The 22,148-nt window shown below is 40.7% G+C and overlaps 1 protein-coding gene across 1 annotated transcript in view; it reads left to right on the plus strand.

Annotated features, from left to right (window-relative positions):
• The window catches only part of LOC308294162 (complement factor H-like), a gene marked incomplete at its 5' end in the record, with an annotated part of 30,264 nt that extends 15,176 nt beyond the window's left edge, over positions 1-15,088 (plus strand). Inside the window, 4 exons of the mRNA XM_080736886.1 lie at positions 9,698-9,880; positions 10,769-10,953; positions 13,552-13,707; positions 14,549-15,088. Coding sequence (XP_080593012.1) covers positions 9,698-9,880; positions 10,769-10,953; positions 13,552-13,707; positions 14,549-14,740 — 716 coding nt within the window. The 3' untranslated portion in view covers positions 14,741-15,088. The remainder of the gene's footprint in view (positions 1-9,697; positions 9,881-10,768; positions 10,954-13,551; positions 13,708-14,548) is intronic.
• Between the last annotated feature and the right edge of the window lie 7,060 nt (positions 15,089-22,148).

Consider the following 22,148-nt stretch of genomic DNA (forward strand, 5'->3'; position numbering starts at 1 on the left):
GCGAAAAAGAAAAAAAAAGGTGGCTATTGTATGTATTTTTTGATGGAGATTTCAAATATGACCTTCTTTTTTGCATAGGACAACTCTAACCTGCATCAATTGGTATTTTATAATTGCCAATTGTACCCCATCCATCTAAAAAACAAATTGGATGTCTATTGTATGTATTTTTTGATGGAGAATTCAAATATTAATTTCTTTTTGGGATAGGACAACTCTAACCTGCATCAATTGGTATTTTATAATTGCCAATTGTACCCTATCCATCTCAAAAACAAATTGGATGTCTATTGTATGTATTTTTTGATGGGGAATTCAAATGTTACCTTCTTTTTTAGATATGACAACTCTAACCTAAATCAATTGGTGCATCAACCTACTTACTATCTATCTATCTGTCTGTCTATCTATCTATCTATCTATCTATCTATCTATCTATCTATCTATCTATCTATCTATCTATCTATCTATCTATCTATCTATCTATCTATCTATACTTCACCTTTAGTCCAGAAGAGAGTTCAGCCTCAGGAACTTGCACACATGGAACTGTGTCATGACTGTGTCATGGAGCTAAAACAGAGCTATGTTAAATACTCACAATGACTCTGATGGACCAATCAGGGTGGTGGTGGGGGGAGGGATCAACAATAGACAGAAACTGGATAATGCTTTGTTAACTGTCCCACCTAAGTCCCTGCTAGTCTGAACAAACATCACCTTCCCTCTCATAACACTACTACTACTACATTTATATAAAGCTGCTCTTGCATTTGAATTCAAGTCTGACACAAGTTAAGGTTAACTTAGGTAGTATTTCATTTCGCTGGCTTTTAGGGTCTGTGTGAGTGTGTAGGCTCACAAATTATTATAATTGTCATTAAGTGACTCTGAGATCTATCCATCCATCCATCCATCCATCCATCTATTTATTTATACTTACTGTTTACATTTTCTATAAATATTTATTTCTATATAAAACTCAGTTGTGTGGAGTTATTGTGTGCCCTTTCTTGTTGCTAAAGAGTCCATTTGTTCACTAGACATTAAGTCAAGGTTACTATTTTGAGTTGAAGCTAAGTGTTTTATTGCTTTGTGGTTTAACATGATTTAAAAGGCAAATTCATTGTTATGGTTACTTTAGAAGACTGCTTTTGCATTCATGAGTTAAGAGAGCCAAGCTAATTCAAAGAGTTAGGTTAAAGGAACACAAAACATGACCTAACTCACAGCTGCCATTGGACAGACAGTTACAACATACTCTTATCTTTCACAGAACAGACAATTATCATTTATTTGATCTATTTGAGACTATGTAGCTGCTCTAGGGGAAATAGAGCATTATATCAGCCTATTCAATTGATAATGACCAATGGGTGCCAGTTTCTAAGTAGTTAAAGCATATTAACATAACAATATATGTGGCCTAGACATGGATATTGCCCAATCAACTCGTAATCTACAGAAATGTCCACCACATCACACAGTATAAAACCTAGTAGGCTTAGTGGATTACCTATGTTAAATCATGTCAGGTTAGTTTGGTTCAAGGTTCAAGTATAATAATTTATGAGCCAAAAATGTGCACAAATGTACAATCACATCTAGGCTAGAATGATAACATAAAGTCCTGACTACTCCTTGTTATTGTGGTCCTAAATACTACAATGATTAGTTTGGATGCATTGCTTCTATCATGTCCAATTAAAAATAAATACATTACATATACAGAAATCTGCCTTCTCCTGTATTGTATTAGTGACATTCATTATAAATAGTAAAATAACAGGACAGAGCAAAAAAGGCCTCTGCAAAAAAGGCCTCTGCAACTAACCTAACCTAACACACACTATGTGTTAATGTTGATCAATATAATAATGTAAAAATACAAAGTTAAGTAGACCTAAGTAAGAAATAGTAAATACATTGTAATAATACATTGAAGGGGAAATGTAGGAAAACAAATGCAACTCAGCATTGAATTTATGGCAAACATTTTGCTACTCAACCCTTTCCAAATAATATACAATTAAGAAGTGGGATGTTCCACTTAGTAAGAGAAAGAATTAATGACATATATTTTTTTTAAAAGCTAGAAGACTCACCTATTATAGTAACCATGTGAATTGCTAATAATGTTATGGGTCAGATGTGTAAAGATCTATCACATTGTATTGTTCTTTTCAGACTCAACAATAATAATGATGATGTTACTTAAATGCTGATCAATGTGTGAATCTGGCTCTTATCAGGTGTGTGTTTTCTCTCCCTGTCCTGTGCTGTCCTCAGTTAAACCAAGACAGTACTGTTGTGACCAATGTGGAAAAAGCCTTCAGCTCAATTTATTATCTCAAAGTAGACCAGAGAATTCATACCGGAGTGAAGCCATTCAGCTGTGAACAATGTGGGAAGTATTTTGCTCGTCTGGACAATTAAAAGATCATAAGCGTTCACATACTGGAGAGAAACCTTATTGTTGTGACCAGTGTGGGAAAAGATTTGTTCAAAAGGGGATTTTAAAAGAACACCAGAGAATTCACACTAAAGAGAAGCCCTATTGCTGTGACCAGTGTGGGAAAAGCTTTACTCGATTGTCTTATCTCAAAATACATGAACGAATTCACACAGGAGAGAAACCGTACAGCTGTGTCCAATGTGGGGAAAAGTTCAGTTTAACGGCTGCTCTGAAAGTACACCAGAGATTTCACACCGAAGAAAAGCCTTACTGCTGTGAACACTGTGGCAAACGTTTCACTGTAAAATCTAGCCTCGTACAACACAAGAAGATTCACACTTGAGAGAGACCTTACTGCTGTCACCAATGTGGGAAAAGGTTCACTCTGAAGACGGCTCTGAAAAGACACACTGGTGAGAAGCCATATACTGCTGTGTCCAGTGTGAGAAAAGGTTCAGTGATATTCATCATCTCAAAGCACACCAGAAAAATCACACTGGAAAGAAACCTTATTGCTGTGACCAGTGTGGAAAGAGCTTTCCTAGACTGGAACATATCAAAATACACCAACAAATTCACACCGGAGAGAAACCTTATATCTGTAACCAATGTGGGGAAAACTCTGTCAGGTACATGTCTACCGTTAGAGGCCACTGGCATGAGTGCCTTTTTAGCTCTGTTGGGGCTTGGTGAATGTACTCTGTTGTTGTTTTTTTTAATTATTATCTTTGTAATGTATGGTCTTCTTACCCTGTGGGCCTTGAGCCTGTAATAAAGTATTGCTGTGCAGTGTGAGTGTCTGATTGCATGTGATCAGATAAAGACACAACAGAGGCCTTTTTTGCTCTGTCCTGTTATTTTACTATTTATAATGAATGTCACTAATACAATACAGGAGAAGGCAGATTTCTGTATGTATGTAATGTATTTATTTTTAATTGGACATGATAGAAGCAATGCATCCAAACTAATCATTGTAGTATTTAGGACCACAATAACAAGGAGTAGTCAGGACTTTATGTTATCATTCTAGCCTAGATGTGATTGTACATTTGTGCTGTTTACATTTTTGTCTCATAAATTATTATACTTGAATCTTGAACCAAACTAACCTGACATGATTTAACATAGGTAATCCACTAAGCCTACTAGGTTTTATACTGTGTGATGTGGTGGACATTTCTGTAGATTACGAGTTGATTGGGCAATGTCCATGTCTAGGCCACATATATTGTTATGTTAATATGCTTTAACTACTTAGAAACTGGCACCCATTGGTCATTATCAATTGAATAGGCTGATATAATGCTCTATTTCCCCTAGAGCAGCTACATAGTCTCAAATAGATCAAATAAATGATAATTGTCTGTTCTGTGAAAGATAAGAGTATGTTGTAACTGTCTGTCCAATGGCAGCTGTGAGTTAGGTCATGTTTTGTGTTCCTTTAACCTAACTCTTTGAATTAGCTTGGCTCTCTTAACTCATGAATGCAAAAGCAGTCTTCTAAAGTAACCATAACAATGAATTTGCCTTTTAAATCATGTTAAACCACAAAGCAATAAAACACTTAGCTTCAACTCAAAATAGTAACCTTGACTTAATGTCTAGTGAACAAATGGACTCTTTAGCAACAAGAAAAGGCACACAATAACTCCACACAACTGAGTTTTATATAGAAATAAATATTTATAGAAAATGTAAACAGTAAGTATAAATAAATGGATGGATGGATGGATGGATGGATGGATGGATGGATAGATCTCAGAGTCACTTAATGACAATTATAATAATTTGTGAGCCTACACACTCACACAGACCCTAAAAGCCAGCAAAATGAAATACTACCTAAGTTAACCTTAACTTGTGTCAGACTTGAATTCAAATGCAAGAGCAGCTTTATATAAATGTAGTAGTAGTAGTGTTATGAGAGGGAAGGTGATGTTTGTTCAGACTAGCAGGGACTTAGGTGGGACAGTTAACAAAGCATTATCCAGTTTCTGTCTATTGTTGATCCCTCCCCCCACCACCACCCTGATTGGTCCATCAGAGTCATTGTGAGTATTTAACATGGCTCTGTTTTAGCTCCATGACACAGTCATGACACAGTTCCATGTGTGCAAGTTCCTGAGGCTGAACTCTCTTCTGGACTAAAGGTGAAGTATAAATAAATAGATGGATAGATAGATGGATAGATGGATAGATAGATAGATAGATAGATAGATAGATAGATAGATAGATAGATAGATAGATAGATAGATAGATAGATAGTAAGTAGGTTGATGCACCAATTGATGCAGGTCAGAGTTGTCATATCTAAAAAAGAAGGTAACATTTGAATTCCCCATCAAAAAATACATACAATAGACATCCAATTTGTTTTTGAGATGGATAGGGTACAATTGGCAATTATAAAATACCAATTGATGCAGGTTAGAGTTGTCCTATCCCAAAAAGAAGGTAATATTTGAATTCTCCATCAAAAAATACATACAATAGACATCCAATTTGTTTTTTAGATGGATAGGGTACAATTGGCAATTATAAAATACCAATTGATGCAGGTTAGAGTTGTCCTATGCAAAAAAGAAGGTCATATTTGAAATCTCCATCAAAAAATACATACAATAGACACCTTTTTTTTTCTTTTTCGCTGCCTTTTTTTCGCGACCTCGTCCATGGACCCGTCCACGGCCGGCCGTTTGCGTCCACGGCCGGCCGTTTGCGTCCACGGCCGCGTCCACGGTCGCGTCCACGGTCGCGTCCACGGCCGGGACGGCCGGCCGTTTGCGTCCGTGGACGCGGCCTCGCGTCCACGGACGTTTTTTTCGCGGCCGCGTCCATGGACGCGTCCACGGTCGCGTCCATGGACGTGGACGCGGCGGCCAGCGGCTGTCTCTCCAACATGATGGCTTGTTGTTAGCGTGTAGCCCGGCTAACGCTGCACTGCACGGCTATTTGCGAGCATAGATGTTTGCGAGAGCTATACACACACACACACACGCGCTAAAGCACACACACACAGGCTACACACACACAGAGTGTATGAGCCACGGAGCACTCCGGTGAGACAGCAGGACATGGCTTGCTCCGGTCGGTCTACTCTGGTGCTCAAGTCAGGTTAGGGAAAGAGACAGCAGGGTATGGCCGACAAAACAGTCTCATAGACGGGGAGAAGCGTGTTGACCCTCGTACACCTTTTTTGACACCTTTTTTGAAGAAGACATGTACTTTTTTATCGGTCTAACCATTGATTTTATAGCGAATGCTATATAATTTTTGAGCGGTGGTCACACCGTCTCCATAGCGTGGCCGTGTGTGTAGGTATGTATGTTTGTTTGTTTGTTTGTATGTCTGTATGTAGCCTCAAGTGGTGTAGTACCTTTTATGACCACACATGTTAAGGGAGGGGCGCTGTTTTCAGGCCAGGCCAGGCACACACACACACACGCGCTCACACACACACACACACACACACACACACACACACACACACACACACACACACACACACACACACACACACACACACACACACACACACACACACACACACGGGGGGGGGGGGGGGGGGGGAGATAAACCACCGCTCAGTTCACACGGGTGTGATTTTTACCCCTAGAACTGATAGTTTTAAAGTTGGTTTAGAAAGACGGAAACACACCTCGGTCAGCTTTTTTTGGGGCAGTTTCAAAAGATAATGATATGGATACTCGACTCCGCGAGTCTCCGCCCCCTCCCCCCATATTAGCCCAATCAAATTAATGTATTGCCGTTACTGTACAGAAAGTACTACTTTCAGTACAGTAACTACAATAAATTAATTTGATTGGGTAATTTAACATGGGGGTACATGACATCATTAAAAAAATTGGCTAATTTGATAGCCATAATTAGCTGTTTTGGCCGTGTCACGCCCCCTTTAAGGGTTTTGAAGAAACGTTAGGTGTATGCTCAACTCTAAAAGAACTGGTGCACTATTGTGTTGGAGTGCCTCAGTGCGGCTGCAGAGTTAAGGTGCTATCCATCCCTGATTGATTGATTGATTGATTGATTGATTGATTGATTGATTGATTGATTGATTGAAGACTTTATTAGAAGTTTGCATAGGAAAAGGTTCATGACAGTGCAGTTCACTGGTACAAGGTCAACTAAAGGGAGATCCTAGTAAGCTTTTCAGCTTATTTGCACAGGAAACCGTCATGTATCTCATATAACAACTGAGACCACGCTATTAAGTAGGGTGCCCAGAAGTCCCGGTGTCCGGACAAATATCTCAAATAAATATCACTAATATGTCCCGCTTTTCAACATTCACTACAAAATTGTGCCAATAATATCTGTTTTTAGTGGTTGCATAGACATTTATCATGTTCTTTTCACGAATATATGCTCAAATAACCAATCAGAAAACATGTACAAATTCATTGCGCGTCTGAATTCAACGCTGAGGCTGTTTGTCAATCACTCACTACCTGTTTGCAACCCTGCGGCGTATGTGCGCTTGCACGAATGTCAGAGAATGGGCACGCACGTGCGCGATAACGTGCACATTGCTTTTAGGGTCTCGGTTTTAGGCAACAGTGGTTCGCGTCCCGGTTTGAGCGGCTGAAAATATGGTCACCCTACTATTAAGTCATTATGCTAATGTATGGACGTCTCTGTTGTTTCATACACCATCTTTGGGCATATTCTACACTATTGTTATTTATAATTTGAGCTTGACTGTGATACATGTGGCTACCTGTTTGATTGATGTTTTTGTGGGATAGAGAAGCCAGGGCTTGTAGTTACTGGACTGTCAAAATTGTAGCTACCTGATACTGTATGCTGGTGGAAAAGGGGGGAAAAAAATCAAACCAAGTTTGAAGTGAGAGGTGGTGCGTGTGTCTCATAATGACATTATCCGTTCCTATCTCCTGCCCTGCTCTGCCCTCACTCTGGCCCTGACCCGGCACCTCACTCTGGCCCCAAGTCTGGACAGATCGAAGAGGTGCGCTCTTTGAATCAAGTGTGTGACTGGTCCATCAAGGCTTACATAATGGTCCCCATGACCTTCGGCAAAGTGGCCCAGAACTAGCAATGGCAGACTGTCGTCATACTGACCACATGGGGATATTAATTATCGATGTTGCATCAACACCCAGTGTCGATACAATCACAAACTGTATGTTAACAACATTGTGGATGCTCTTTGTACAGCTAAATGATCCCCATATGTATTAATTTGCTGCATGTTTAGCAGATAGTTGCTCCATTCTTCATCAACAAAGTTGGCAGGGTGTGTAACAACTCATAATGTAATAAGGGCTCATAATGTAATAAAAACATGTAATAAAAAAATCATAATGTAATAATCAGCTCATAATGTAATAAAAAACAAGTGCATAATGTAATAATTAAAATGTAATAAAAGCTCATAATGTAATAATCAGCTCATAATGTAATAAAAATACATTATTATTACATTATGAAGTTTTATTACATTATGAGCCTCCTATGTGGAGGTTCTTAATGTAACACATTATTACATTATTACATTATTGAAGAATCCATTATTACGTTATGCGCTCGTTTTTTTATTACATTATGAGCTGATTATTACATTATGAGTTTTTATTACATTTTTCTTATTACATTATGAGCCCTTATTACATTATGAGCAGTTATTACATTATGAGTTGCTACAGACCCTAGCTCTGGTCCAGAGTGTCAGCTGCACTGACGCTCTGACAGGCGGGTGATAAAGACTAGACCAGGATTTCTCAGCCCCTGTGACGGCTCAACTTCAGTCAAAATAAACAAAACTACTTCACTACTCACTTAAAAAGAGTTAGTTTTGCATTGTTGAAAGTATTTTCTCCGTGGTGGGAAACCTCTCAGCACCCCACCCACTCTGTAAAATACATTATTTTTGTCATGAAATAAAATGCACCCACCTTGAGCCACCGCAGACACAACCCGGAAATAAGTGGCGGCGGACCGGCGGTCGAGTTGGTTTCCCACCACGGAGAATTTGATTTTCAACAACGCAAAACTACCTTTGGTTAGGTGAGTAGCGAAGTAGTTTAGTTTATTTTGAATGAAGTTGAGCCCTCGTAGGGGTACAGAAATCCTGGTCTAGTCTGACACTCTGGTCCAGAGCTAGTTTGACCCCTGGAACATGTTCACAGACCTGCTCCATCAGATCAATCAATCAGTACAGTTAAATAGGTCTGGTGCAGCTACGCATCCCTGTATGACTCCGCTGTTCATGTACCTTCTCAATAATGAGGCGGAGGGCAGACATCTGGTCCGTTGTGGAGCGGTTTGGCACGAAGCCTGCCTGTTGGGGCGTCTTTTGCTTCTAATGGCCGGAAGGGCCCGGGAAAGAAGTATGCAGGTGAAGATATTTCCTGGGATAGAAAGTAGTGTAATGCCTCGGTGGTTATTACAGACCAGTTTATCACCCTTCCAGAGGGGGAGATGATACCCCTGGTCCAGTCTTTTCCGGGGGGTGCTCAGTTATCCAGACATGATTGATTATGTGGGTTAGCCACTCAGTGGTGTTATCACCGCCCAGTTTCAACATTTCAGCTGTGATGTCACAGATGTCAGGGGCCCTGTCAAGTTTGAACAGAGCTTCCACGACCTCTTCTTTGGTCATATGCTGTAGTTGTGGTTTGCACTCGCTTTTCAGATGAAATGGAGTGGGGTCTGTTTGGGGTGGAGGTTGATGCAGATGGTCACTGAAATGCTCCTTCCAGCGGCATTCATCCTCAGAGTTGAGTATGTTACCATGTGCGTCCTTTACCAGGACTGCCTTCTGTTGGGGACCTGTTTTCACTCGCCGCAGGGTTTGATACACTTGGGTGAGGTTGTTATTTTCAGTGGCAGACTACAGGCATTCTGCTTCTCCTTGCCAGAATCTCTCCCTGTGTTCTTGTATTGCGGTGTTGCATATGCGATTCATTCATGTGAGGCATTGGATCCGATCCTGTTACTGTGATATCGCAGTAAGAGGATTGAGATGCTGGGTTCAATGCCTCACTGATGGTATTGGTCTCTGAAAAGCAGAGAAAACATTCACGCACCTCCAAAAACACTCTCACTTCTGGCCATAGGGGCTGCAACAAACATGCAAAGTTGCCCTGTTTGTCATACTGTACAAACTCTCTCCTCCCCCCCCCCCCCCCCCCCCCGCAGCCTCTTAGTCATGAAAGTATGTTTCCCCCTTTTTCTTTCCATTGAATTATTTGTGTCTAGTCAAGCGTTGCCCAGCGTTACTTGTAGACTCCAACACGGAAGCACCTGGAGCGCACCTGGGGGCTACACCTGGCCACGTACTCCATTTTAGGTGCAAGTCTCCTGACATGGTTCTGATTGGACCGGTGCAGATCCACTGTAAAGACCATGGAGTTTGGAGTGACCGACCTCCGAAATGCAAAGGTACTGTGAAGCAACATACAGTAAATACGGTAACATTATTTAGCCAGGGACTGAACGTAAGCCCGACCTCTCAATAGTCCGTCCAGGTTAACATTCACCAGGTTAGCATTCACCAGCGTCGGCAGGTTAGCATTTCACCAGGTTAGCGTTCACCATCGTCTGCAGGTTAGCATTTCACCAGGTTAGCATTCACCAGCGCTAGTTTTACTGAAGTGCATGGTACTGTGAAGTAACATCTACACAGCATACAGTAACATTAATTAGTAGAGGGGTTTTCAATTTTGCTTTTGAAACAGAGCACCCCTGTAAATAACCGTTTCATCCAAGGCACCCCTGAATTACACTGTTCATTTTTTGAATCTTACACCATATTGCTCAATGTACATAAGCATATCTTTCCACCTGAGATACGGCTATGTCACAGAGAAATATCACTGTTCCATCAGAACTGACTGAAAATAACTATTTGATGTTTAACCGCTTGAACCCCAGCATCCCTTCTGGAGATCTAGATCGGTAGATCGGTAGATTGGCTAGATCGGCTAGATCGCTTGTAGATGTGCTTGTAGATCAGCTATTTTATGTCGCACCCCTTTATGTTGTTATGTGATGAATAAATGAATGACTGAATGAATGAATGAATGAATGAATGAATGAATGAATGAATGAATGAAAGAAAGAAAGTGTATCACACACCTTAGCTCACACCTCACTCAGTCTTCCGTTTCATCACATTACCATTCACATCACAGACTGACAGGCTGGCTTCAGCTGCTTGTATGACCTGTCCTCTTGTTATCGTGTGTTCTCTCCATTCTCATGTTGGTGTCTCTTCTTGTCTCTCTCTGTCTCTCTGTCTGCTCTCTGTTGTGTGTCTGAACATTGCAGTTTGTTCCATGCCCCTCGGTATAAAGAATGACCTGGTCCCAGACGACCAGATGACATCCTCCAGTGTGTATTGGTCATTGGGCAGTTTGGGCTCTAATTGGCACCCCTACTTTGGCCGCCTGGATGAAAGTGGCATAAGAAATGCCTGGCGGGCTGGCACCAATGATCAGTGTCAGTGGTTAAAGGTAATGATAGGTCTCAGTGGTTACAGCTAGGGCAGTATGGAGCACATGGAGAAGTGGTTGGTGAAAATGCTTTTCGGGGGCAAATGAAATGAAGAAATACTTACTGTATAGTGAAAGACTCTGGTATTTTCAGTGCGCATTATAACAACTAATAATTGTTATTGTAAACTAATAACGGTAATAATTTATCATTGCAACCGTATGAAGCAGTTTGTATCAAAACATCCGCCTCATGTCAGTGAGTCAGTCAGTCACGCCTCATGTCACGCTCCATATATGGCTATTCATTTATCAGTGAATATGTTACAGTATGTTTGTAAAAACAGCTAAATTGAAAAAGGAGCAGTTGTATTCTCTTCTGGTAGGCCCCGGGTGTGTAGCGTTAATCCAACTCTCCCCATTAGGCTACGCTACCTACCCTAACCTCAGTAAAACTATGCCAATACCCTAAATCTAACCCTAACCTCAGTAAAACTATGCCTTACCCTAAATCTAACCCTAACCCTAACCTCAGTAAAACTATGCCTAAACCTAAAGCCCCATTCACACCAAAAAAGCCAAGCTATTAGGGGTGTAACGATATTAGGGGTGTAACGATATAGTAACGAAATATTGTTTTTAACTCATAAAATCGAAGTATATCGAAATGAAAACAGCTAAAATCGAATCGTATCGTTTTATTTTGTATCGTATCGAATCGGCAGTGCAAAGAATCGATTGTATCGATACTACCTACTTGTGCATTGTATTTAGCATTTTTAGTGTTTATTTACTTTTCCTTTCCATATAGCTACACTGGTCTATCGATAAATGTGTGTAATCTCTGGGTTCATGTCAACGTGCAGGTTTGTTTAATCACTGTTTACTTATTTATATCCATAATAATACATGTTTCCCTTAAAAACCTGCACTATCCACACCTTTCACACAGATTTAATTTCTTTGCTAAATAGTTACTATATCGATTATAAATCATTGAATTGTATCGTATCGTATCGCAATGAATGAACCAATATCGTCCATGTATCATATCGTCAACCATGTATCGTGATATGTATCGAATCGCTATTAAAATGTATCGTTACACCCCTACAAGCTATTAATCAGCTTTGTATTTCCATGTAATCTCTATGTAAACCAGCTTTATGGCGATGGCACCTGGTAGTGAAGCCGCATCATTTTAAAATGATGCTGCTCCACTACCAGATGTCGTCGCTGTAAAGCTGGGACATCAAAGCCTCCCGCTTGCTCTGCCTCGCACCAAAAAACAAGTGCACCTTTTTCAATCCTACAGCCTTTCCAAATGTACTGTGACAAATACATTGTCCCCATTGACTTGAATGGGGACAATTCAAATAGTAAGACAGAATTCATTGCAAGTGTGACTTGCGTCACGGCAACCACACTTGTAAATTAACTGGCCCTTTTATGCCCATATAGGCCTATGGAGATCCCTTATGTCATCAATATTAAGCCCATATCTGGGAATGCCCATTATGGATATATTGTGTCAGTCTCATGATAACCAGCGTGGTTGGGGACTGCCCATAAGTCCGAAGGTTCATTAGTCCGAAGGTTCATTAGTCCGAAGGTTCATTAGTCCGAATTTAGTTAACGGTTACTGAGGTTAAGGTTAGGGTTAGGGTTAGAGTTAGGCATAGTATTCTTAACAAATTCGGACTAATGAACCTTCGGACTAATGAACCTTCGGACCAATGCCATGGCACCCTCCATATATGGGCATAGAGTCACACTTGCAAATGAATTCCGTCCTGTCTCCATTAAGTCTATATACTGCATGGAGATTTTATGCCCATATATGGAGATCACCCTTAGTGCATCTTAGCGTATAAAGTAAGTTATTGCGACCTTAAGTCGCAGTTTAGTATGTGAACGCAGTTTTGAACACAGTTTTGACTGTATCTCTGTCTATAACGCCTGACACTGTGGTTCCCCTGACACATCACTGTGACATCACAGGTGACATAAAAGTGATGTCAGATCAGAGCAGGGATCTCCACATATGGGCATAAAAGGGATCTCCATATATGGGCATGGAAGGGATTGTATGTATGATGTCAGATGACAGAATCCGTAGACATACACATTATTACTTTAACCATTATTTTATGTTTTAACTATAAAAAAATATATCAGATATACAAGCTCACAGCGTGACACAGAGTGCCGTGCTGTGAGCTGGTAGATCTGTTATTTTGAAACTTGAAAATAGGTGTCTTTGAATATTTTGACCCGATTCTATAAATGTCTTCTAAATCCTTCTTCTAAAGTGGTTCTCAAATGTGTTCATGTCAAGGACCCTCATAATGACATGTATTTGGCCGTGGACCCCATCTCAAAATATGTTGTTCCAGCGACCCCCAGAGATTTGAGTTACTAAAGTTTGCTTTACAGAGATTTTCAAAATTAAAAATAAAAATAGCAGATCTACAAGCTCACAGTGTGTCACTCGGTGCCGCGCTGTGAGCTCTTATATCTGCTATTTTTCAATAGTTGTTAAAGCATAAAATAATTTCAAGTCTTAATGGGTTGAGTGAAGAGATAAAAGAATGACTTTTACAATATGGTTGTATACAGGTGGATCTGGGGTGTTCTAAGACTATCTCAGGCATCATCACCCAGGGAGGCGGAGGTGCTGTTAGCGGTACATCATATGTCACGTCCTTCAAAGTGTCCTACAGTGACGACGGAGGGCCTGGGACTGTCATCAAAAATGCCAACGGATCACATAAGGTCAGAGCTGGAGTCTATTTGTTGTTGCTCAAGCCCCCTTTGATGTCTTTGTGTGCATGTGCCTATTTGCGGATGACTCGGCTCTTCTAGTCTCGGGCAAGGACCACTTGCAGGTTGAAAAGACACTTAACTCTGAACTAAGTAAGATTTGTACATGGCTTGACAACAACAAATTATCAATTCACCTGGGAAAAACTGAATCCATCCTCTTTGGATCAAATCATAAGCTCAAAAAGGTCGATAGCTTCACTATCAAAGTGGATGACAAGGTCATAACACAACAAAAAAATCTCCTAGCCTACTTAGGATGTATCCTTGAAGCTAATCTTTCCAGCGAAAAGATGACTTCAAATGTAATTAATAAAATCAACCAACAAACTCGTTTCCTACAGAGGATCGCCCCGATGGTCAATTTCAACACACTGAAGACCATAGCTGGTGCAATAATTCAGCGCCTCTTTGACTACGGAGTCCACGTATGGTATTGTGACACCCCACAAGCCCTGAAAACTAAGCTCCAAACAGCCCAAAACAAACTAATTAGGGTCTTGCTTAGCCTTCCATATCAGACTCACCTCACCGCTACTCACCAGTTAAGAGTGGGGTGGCTCAGAGTAGATGACAGAGTACAGCAATTTGCAATGGGCCTGGTGTACAAGATACACTACACCACTAAGATACCCATGCACCTGGCAAAATACTTTATAAACATTAAGGATGTCCACAATTACAACACCAGAGCCAGCGCCACAGAACAGGGAAAACTAAGATATAAAGTGCTCATATGCTCTGATTGGCATTTTAACTTGCTGCTTGTCTGCCATTCTCTACCCTTGTCCAGATCTTCACTGGTAACAGTGACGGTGACACCCACAAGAAGAACATGTTTGAGTCGCCCATCACCAGCCGCTATGTGCGTGTGCTGCCATGGACGTGGGAGGAACACATCACCCTGAGAATAGAGCTGCTGGGCTGTGGGACCACCGCATCACAATGCATCCCCATCCATGCCCATCAATCTACGTACATGTGATATGTGACATGCTATAGATGTATTTTCATGTGACATTGTGTTCTTCTACAACCATACTTTTATTAATCACATTCAATCTGATATTCCTATTTTGAATAATGTCATTATAGGCAAATATTATCAAACATTCTATCCCTGCTTTTCAATGGGTATGGAGTGGTTTAACTTGCCATTTGCGAGAACTGTCTTGTCAACAAATATCATCCTCTCCCCAGCCTTGAAGGGTGGTGAGGAGGGTCAGCTTTGCATCTGCTCTGGCTCCAAGGTCAAAGATCAAGGAGGAGATTTTACTCACTTCATCTATTCATTAATTCCATGAAGCAACCAGTAATAAAACTAATAAACCCATGCATGTGTTGTGTCATTCAATATTCCATCGATATGCTTGCTTTAAGGGAGGAAAGACAGACACAGATATCATATTTCATGACAGATATTTGAATAATAATAGTGTGGAAAACAATCTCCTTAAAACCATGATAGCATCATTGGTCAGTCCATTTTTGCTAGACATATAGTTACATAGGCATGATATCTTATCATGATAATGTTTAATCATATTATATATATATATATATATAATCCTGAAAATATATAGGCTATACACACATGATAGCATCATTGGTCAGTCCATTTTTGCTAGACATATTATAGTTACATAGGCATGATATCTTATCATGATAATGTTATTATAATCATATAATATTGTTTATTAGACTATATATATATATAATCCTGAAAATATATAGGCTATACACACACACACCCTACCAGTCAAAAGTTAGGTCACAGCTTCTCATTCAATGTGTGAGAAGCTGTGTCCAAAATACATGTGACTGTGTGTGTGTGTGTGTGTGTGTGTGTGTGTGTGTGTGTGTGTGTGTGTGTGTGTGTGCGTGCGTGCGTGCGTGCGTGCGTGCGTGCGTGCGTGCGTGCGTGCGTGCGTGCGTGCGTGCGCGTGCGTGTCACGGTGAGTCTCAGGACCCAGAGCAGATCGGATCGACTCGGATGCACAGGGATTTATTCTCCAAAACACACATAGACAGAACATAAACCTCCACATCAACCTCTATAATCTGGCAAGTGGCAAGGGAATGCAAGGAAGTGAGGGTTTAAATAGACAGGACTAACACATGAATGGCTACAGCTAAACAAGACACAGGTGAACTCAATTGCTAATCACAGGACAGATGAAACAAGGCAGATAACAAAACAGGAAACACTAGGACATCACTACACAATAAAGTTACTCACCAGACAGTCCATGACAGTGACCCCCCCACACACACACACACCCCCTAAGCCCCCCCACCCCTCAAACCCAATTGTGATGAAAAAATATTTAAGGAATAAATAAATAAGACAATGACTGACTTCTATGTAAACCATACTAATAAAAACATACTTTTTATGCTGGAAAGCATCTTCAGCCTTACAAAAACGCTATCCTATCACCTAAAGTCCTCAGGTTTGGAGCTGGAAACTGCCAATGAATGATCTGGTCTGTTGAGTTATCCATATAAGCTAGATAATCTTGTTTGTCATATTAGTAAATGGTAAATGGTGCATTTATATAGCGCTTTTATCCAAAGTGCTTTACAGAGATTGTGCATTACATTCACCCATTCACGCACACATTCATACACCGGTGGCAGAGGAAACCATGCAAGGCACCAACTTGCTCACCGGGAGCAATGTGGGGTTCAGAGTCTTGACCAAGGACCCTTCGACATTAACTCAGGGGGAGCCCGGATTCGAACTGGGAACCCTTCGTGCTCTAATAACGGTTTCTCTACCCCTGAGCTATGCCGCCCCTATAATTAGCACTATTCATTATTGTTTTTTGACAAAATGCATCAGCCCCTGCTCTACACAAGCCAGCTCCCCCATAGCCCCCCCAGTCCCAATTCTCTGGAGCCGCCGCTGTGTCCATGCGTTTGTTGTGAGAGGCCTGCAGATTGCAGGAATGCCCGATAAGGCATTGGTTCAATTCTGTTTGGTGGTTGTGATGACTGACAGTTGCCACATATGAACGAGGTGATGCTCCCTGTATCCTGAAACACTTATTCCTGAAACAGTTTGTGCATCTATTACTGTTTGTGTTCAACAATTTCTTGTTAAATGTGGACGCAAATGAAGGTGTTAAATGTGTGGAATGTTTCCAATGCGTTGATCTCACACATTGATGAATGAATGCTAATATAGCAGATCTTGATTAAACATGAATACATTGTATTGACCAGTAGCCCAGAGCAGAGTCCAGAGTGCTGCTGAGTAAACAATGGCGCAGGATAGACATGACAAACAAACATGCAGCCTGCTGGTCAATGTTCAAACCGAAATGCTTTATTGACAAGATCAATGTGTTTTACATTTCTGAAGTATACATGCTCGGCATGATAAAATGTGCTCTACACTGCCGAATAATTCATGTAACATTAAACACAGAGCAGACAGCAGGATGAAGATGCTGATGGTGACCTCTCTTCTCCTTCATGGCAGATCTAATCCTCCTGATACCATGTGACACTGTGACATGACATTGTGTATTCTTCAGACATGCAGGCTACGCACTTCTTGGCCGCTGGGCACAGTGTTTCCACCCTTAGATACCAGTGCATTGAACAGGTCAAATGCCCTAGAAGGGGTGCTGATATAAACAGACTATTATTGCAGCGGGAGTCTTTTTGGATTTTTACCCTTAATTCCATGTCTCCTAAGGGTATGGATGAAGATTTTTACATCAGCCATTTTCTATAATTGTCACTCTGTACCTCCATCCTTGGTGCATCTATTTATACATACCTTGCACTTTTGTACTGTTTCTCTTGTTGCCAAAAAAGAAGAAAAAATAACAAAAAATATGATTTTCTAGATTTTTATTATTCCTTTTGTAATAATCATGTATTATCTGTTTGTTTGTTTCACTGTTGTGTATTGACATATGATGATGAACACTGTAGCACTGTCATTATATATATTCTACTTGGTTACCTTGCTGTGTTGTTCCACCCCCTGCTGACGTGACTTATGGGTGTCTCCATAAAAGTGGGTTGGTGACACAGCGCGAGTTTTGACCAGATGAAGAGCTTGTAGCTCGAAACGTTGTCAATAAATATTCAGTAATTTGGAGCAGAGTGTGCGGGTTTCCTTTTCTATTCTTCAGACATTTAACCACTCACACAGCAATACTTTGTACTTTACCTTTCACTCTGTACTAGTCTTCTCTCTTTTCCCTCTACACCAAACCTCTTTGCAGAAAAAAAAAAGAAAAGAAAAAAAAGCTCACCACGCCTTGTAGAGCGAGGTGTTGTAAGCTTAGACCGGTTAATGTTTTAGATCGGAGGATGCTTCGCCTCGGGACACATGTTCAGCTTATTATTTTATTTTGTAAACCTTTGAAATAGGACATTGTGTATTATGAGTACTTTTACTTTTGATACTTAAAGTAGGCTACTTTTACTCTAGTACATTTTGAATACTTGACTTTTGCTAACAGAAGATTCTTACAGTGTGGTATTGACACTTTTACTTGTAACAGTATTTCTACATTGTGATTGATACTTTTACTCTTTGACTAATCATTTGATATTGTTTCTCTTCAGCTCTCCAGGCTCTCCCAACAAAGGTAAACAAACATCAATAAACAGACATTTTTTTTATAGGAAACCATATGCCATAAGAAGTATCACTGTTTAATTTTCCCTTTTATATGTTGTGGTTCACAATTCTGAAAATATGGTCGGAATGAGGATCAGCATCTCTAAATCTGAGGCCATGGTTCTCAGCAGGAAACCGATGGATTGTGCAGTCCAAGTAGGGAATGAGGCTTTATTCCAGGTGAAGGAGTTTAAGTATCTCGGGGTCTTGTTCACGAATGAGAGAAAGGGGAAGACGGAGAAGGAGATTAGCCGGAGAATCGGAGCAGCAGGAGTGGTTTTGCAGTCGCTAAATCGCACTGTGGTGAAGAAAAAAGAGTTGAGCCGGAAGGCAAAGCTCTCTGTCTACCGAGCAATCTTCGTTCCTACTCTCACCTATGGTCATGAAGTGTGGGTCATGACCGAAAGTATAAGGTCACGGGTGCAAGCGGCCGAAATGGGTTTCCTCAGACGGGTGGCTGGTATCTCCCTTAGAGATAGGGTGAGAAGTTCAGTCACCCGAGAGAGACTTGGAGTAGAACCGCTGCTCCTACACTTGAAAAAGAGTCAGCTTAGGTGGTTCGGGCATCTAGTACGGATGCCTCCCGAGCGCCTTCCTAGGAAGGTCCTCGATGCACGTCCCACTGGGAGGAGACCCTGTGGCAGACCAAAGACCAGATGGAGGGATTATATCTCCAAACTGGCTTGGGAACGCCTCGGTATACTCCCTGAGGGAGTGGAGGAAGTTGCTCGGGATAAGGAAATCTGGAGGTCTCAGTTGGAACTGTTACCCCCGCGACCCGATTCCGGATAAGCGGCTGAAGATGGATGGATGGTTGATAAAATAATAATTCTGACAGCTGAACTTGCCCTCTTTCAGTTTTGTTTTAAATCCTGTAATATTATTAAGGGTAATAATAATAATAATAATACCTGTTAACAATCCTGCATAATTTGGAGGGAAACAAAAGAGAGAAAACAATAGAGAAAAACAGTAAAATCATTGTTGTTCTTGAACCCTTTGGAGTAGATGCATGGGGCATGGTCTCACGAAGGAAACACTTTTTCGCCAGCAAGAATAATCACTTCATGTGCAACTGACATTGAGTAATGCATGTTTGAACTTACTGGAATACTGCTATTATCATATGGGAGATGGAAAACACAATGTGGTCACAGTATGAAGCCTTCTACTGTAGCCCAATTTCAAAGGACATTATAATACTACAGAAAATGTATATTTTTTACCAAGTGTATGTCTAGGTGCTTTCCATAGAAACAGTCTTGTAGACTCCAAATAAACATAGTCATATAAAAAAGTGGAAAGGTGCTAATAGACTGAATTATTATTGTTTTTATTGGATACAAATCAATAAGTAGATTGGGGTAGAATTGTCTTCATTCATATAGTTTAATAGTGCATATAAACACCACATTCATACTCAGAACTTTTGATCAGGACTGCCTATAGTTTATGGCTGTGTAATAAGTATGTGATAACGTCTTGCTGCTTGGTCATTATGGGGTCATTATGGACACAACAGACAGGCAGAGGGGATTATCAGCCTGAAGTGTCCATATGAACCCATAATGACCAAACAAGACGTTATAGCCAATATAGCACGTATTACATCGGTTGCGCTGGGCGTCCCCCCCCAGCACAACACGGGTCGCCTTGTAAAACAAGGAAGTGCTGATCAAATAGAATCCATTTTCTGATACTGCATCGTCTATTTCTCGCCTCAAATGTTTTTAAAAACATTCTTGACAGCAATGTTTAGTTGTAAATGACGCTGACTGTTTGTTTACATGGCTAACATGTTGGATACGGCACTAAATTCACACAGCACAGCCTGAATGCAGCAGGTGCTCTGATCCTTTGATTAGGCAGCGGTCTGTTATAGAGCGGAGCGGTCATTATACGCCTATAATTCACAGCTGATTTCAGTGCTCGACCAATCAGAATCATCAATAAGATCAGTATAACCAATTTTCATCCTGAACTTTGTTTCCTTATCTTCTTTGTTCTCTACTCTTGACATGGAATCCTCAGATCAAGGCACAATCCATTGTTGATAACGTTTGCAAAAGCATGGGAACGTTCAAATAAATGGCTGAAAAGCATTTCTCTGTTTGGGATACTTTTTGGCACTTTTTCATATTTTATATTTCATTACACATTTTCATAATATTCCTGTTTCCACATTTTATTACAGTTGGTAGATGTAAATTGCGCCCTGACAAATCTGTGAGGGGGTTCCAAATGGCCCCTTACGTTATGGCTTGAGAATGTACACATGGGGTCCATTTTGTTCCATTTGTTTACTACAGGGATCCTTTAGAAAGTTTGAGAACTACAATGCGAAACTAAATGGAACGGAGCCACCATTAGTATCATTGGTAAGACCTGAAGGAAGTAAGGAATAGGCCCAATTTATGTCCAATATGGCTGCTGTGTGTAGCCTATTATAGCTGGGCAGATAAATGCATTTTTGCACTAAAATACTTCACAAGTGGAAAGAAACCTAAAACTTTTCACAAGTACTCCTTAGGGGTTGTTCCTATGATAAAACACGTTAGACACTGAAAAATCAAAATGGCTGCCATGTTTCCAAGATGGCTGCCTCTGAACAGTACGCCAGCCAGTTAATGTCCGATTTACATAATATTAGAGTTGTTTTGTAGGTTTTAAAACATCTTGAGTTCATTTATTACACTTTTAAAGCAGCCAGAATAACCTTTCTGACTTTTGGTTGGGGTCTTTCCTCATCTGGGACCCCCAAACAGACCCCTGAGCCTATCTCAGTAATCGCTTTGCTCCTGCTCCAGAGCAATGTTAAATTAGATCATAACTGAAGCATTAAAGTTGCTGTAACTGGGCTCTGAAAGCAAAAATGAGTAGTAGCAAATACCCAGGGGTCTTCCGCAGGGGGTCCGGGACCCCTAGGGGGTCCTCAGAGTTACTACAGGGGGGCTGCCGAATCTTGATGGGGAAGTTTTTTTTTTTTTTTTTTTTTTTTTACATTTGAAACTGTTTTTATTAGTATTCTCAGTATTATTTATAGCATTTTTGTGTTAGACAGACAGGTTCACAGGTGTTACTGCAGGGATTGCAAGAATTAAGGTATTGCAACTTCTCACTTTGGGCGCGCAGACTAACATGTCCATTTATTGCACTGCACTCACAATGACAACACAACACACACACCTCTTTGTTATCGTCACCCCAGAACCCGCACCCTATCCTCTTAAAGAGCTCACAGTCAATTGTACCCAAAGAAATTCACCACTATACATGGCCTCCCTAATAGTGTTGACAGTTTCCACTATAGCATTTGCAGGGAGGAGTGCAAGGCAGGTTATTGTTTGAGCAGCTGCACCATCCCTTGTAGCTGCTTTGCAGCCACTTTTGATGAGCTCAAGTACTGCTTTGGAGCAGGGAGGGCAAGAAACCTGACTGGAACATATCCTCCACTCTCTGAATTCCATCTATTTTTTCAATTGATGGAAGCTCAGGGCAATTTGTCAGGTATGACAAATTAGGCATCATAATACGATACCTTCATCAAGGGACATAATTTTGAGGAAGTGCAAACACGTGAAGAGGCTGATACCCCGATTCCTTATCAAGTCCTTGCCTCCGGTACAAAAAAAGGAAATTGATATATTCGAGTGAGTTCAAGTTATTGGATGTTACAAATGTCAAGGGTTCCTTTGCGTACATAGTTTTTCAGGTGCTGACTGGGGAAGAACATTTGTTGGAATCACCA

Source organism: Nannobrachium achirus (genome assembly GCF_963921795.1).
Source record: "Nannobrachium achirus genome assembly, chromosome: 2".
Taxonomy (NCBI): domain Eukaryota; kingdom Metazoa; phylum Chordata; class Actinopteri; order Myctophiformes; family Myctophidae; genus Nannobrachium; species Nannobrachium achirus.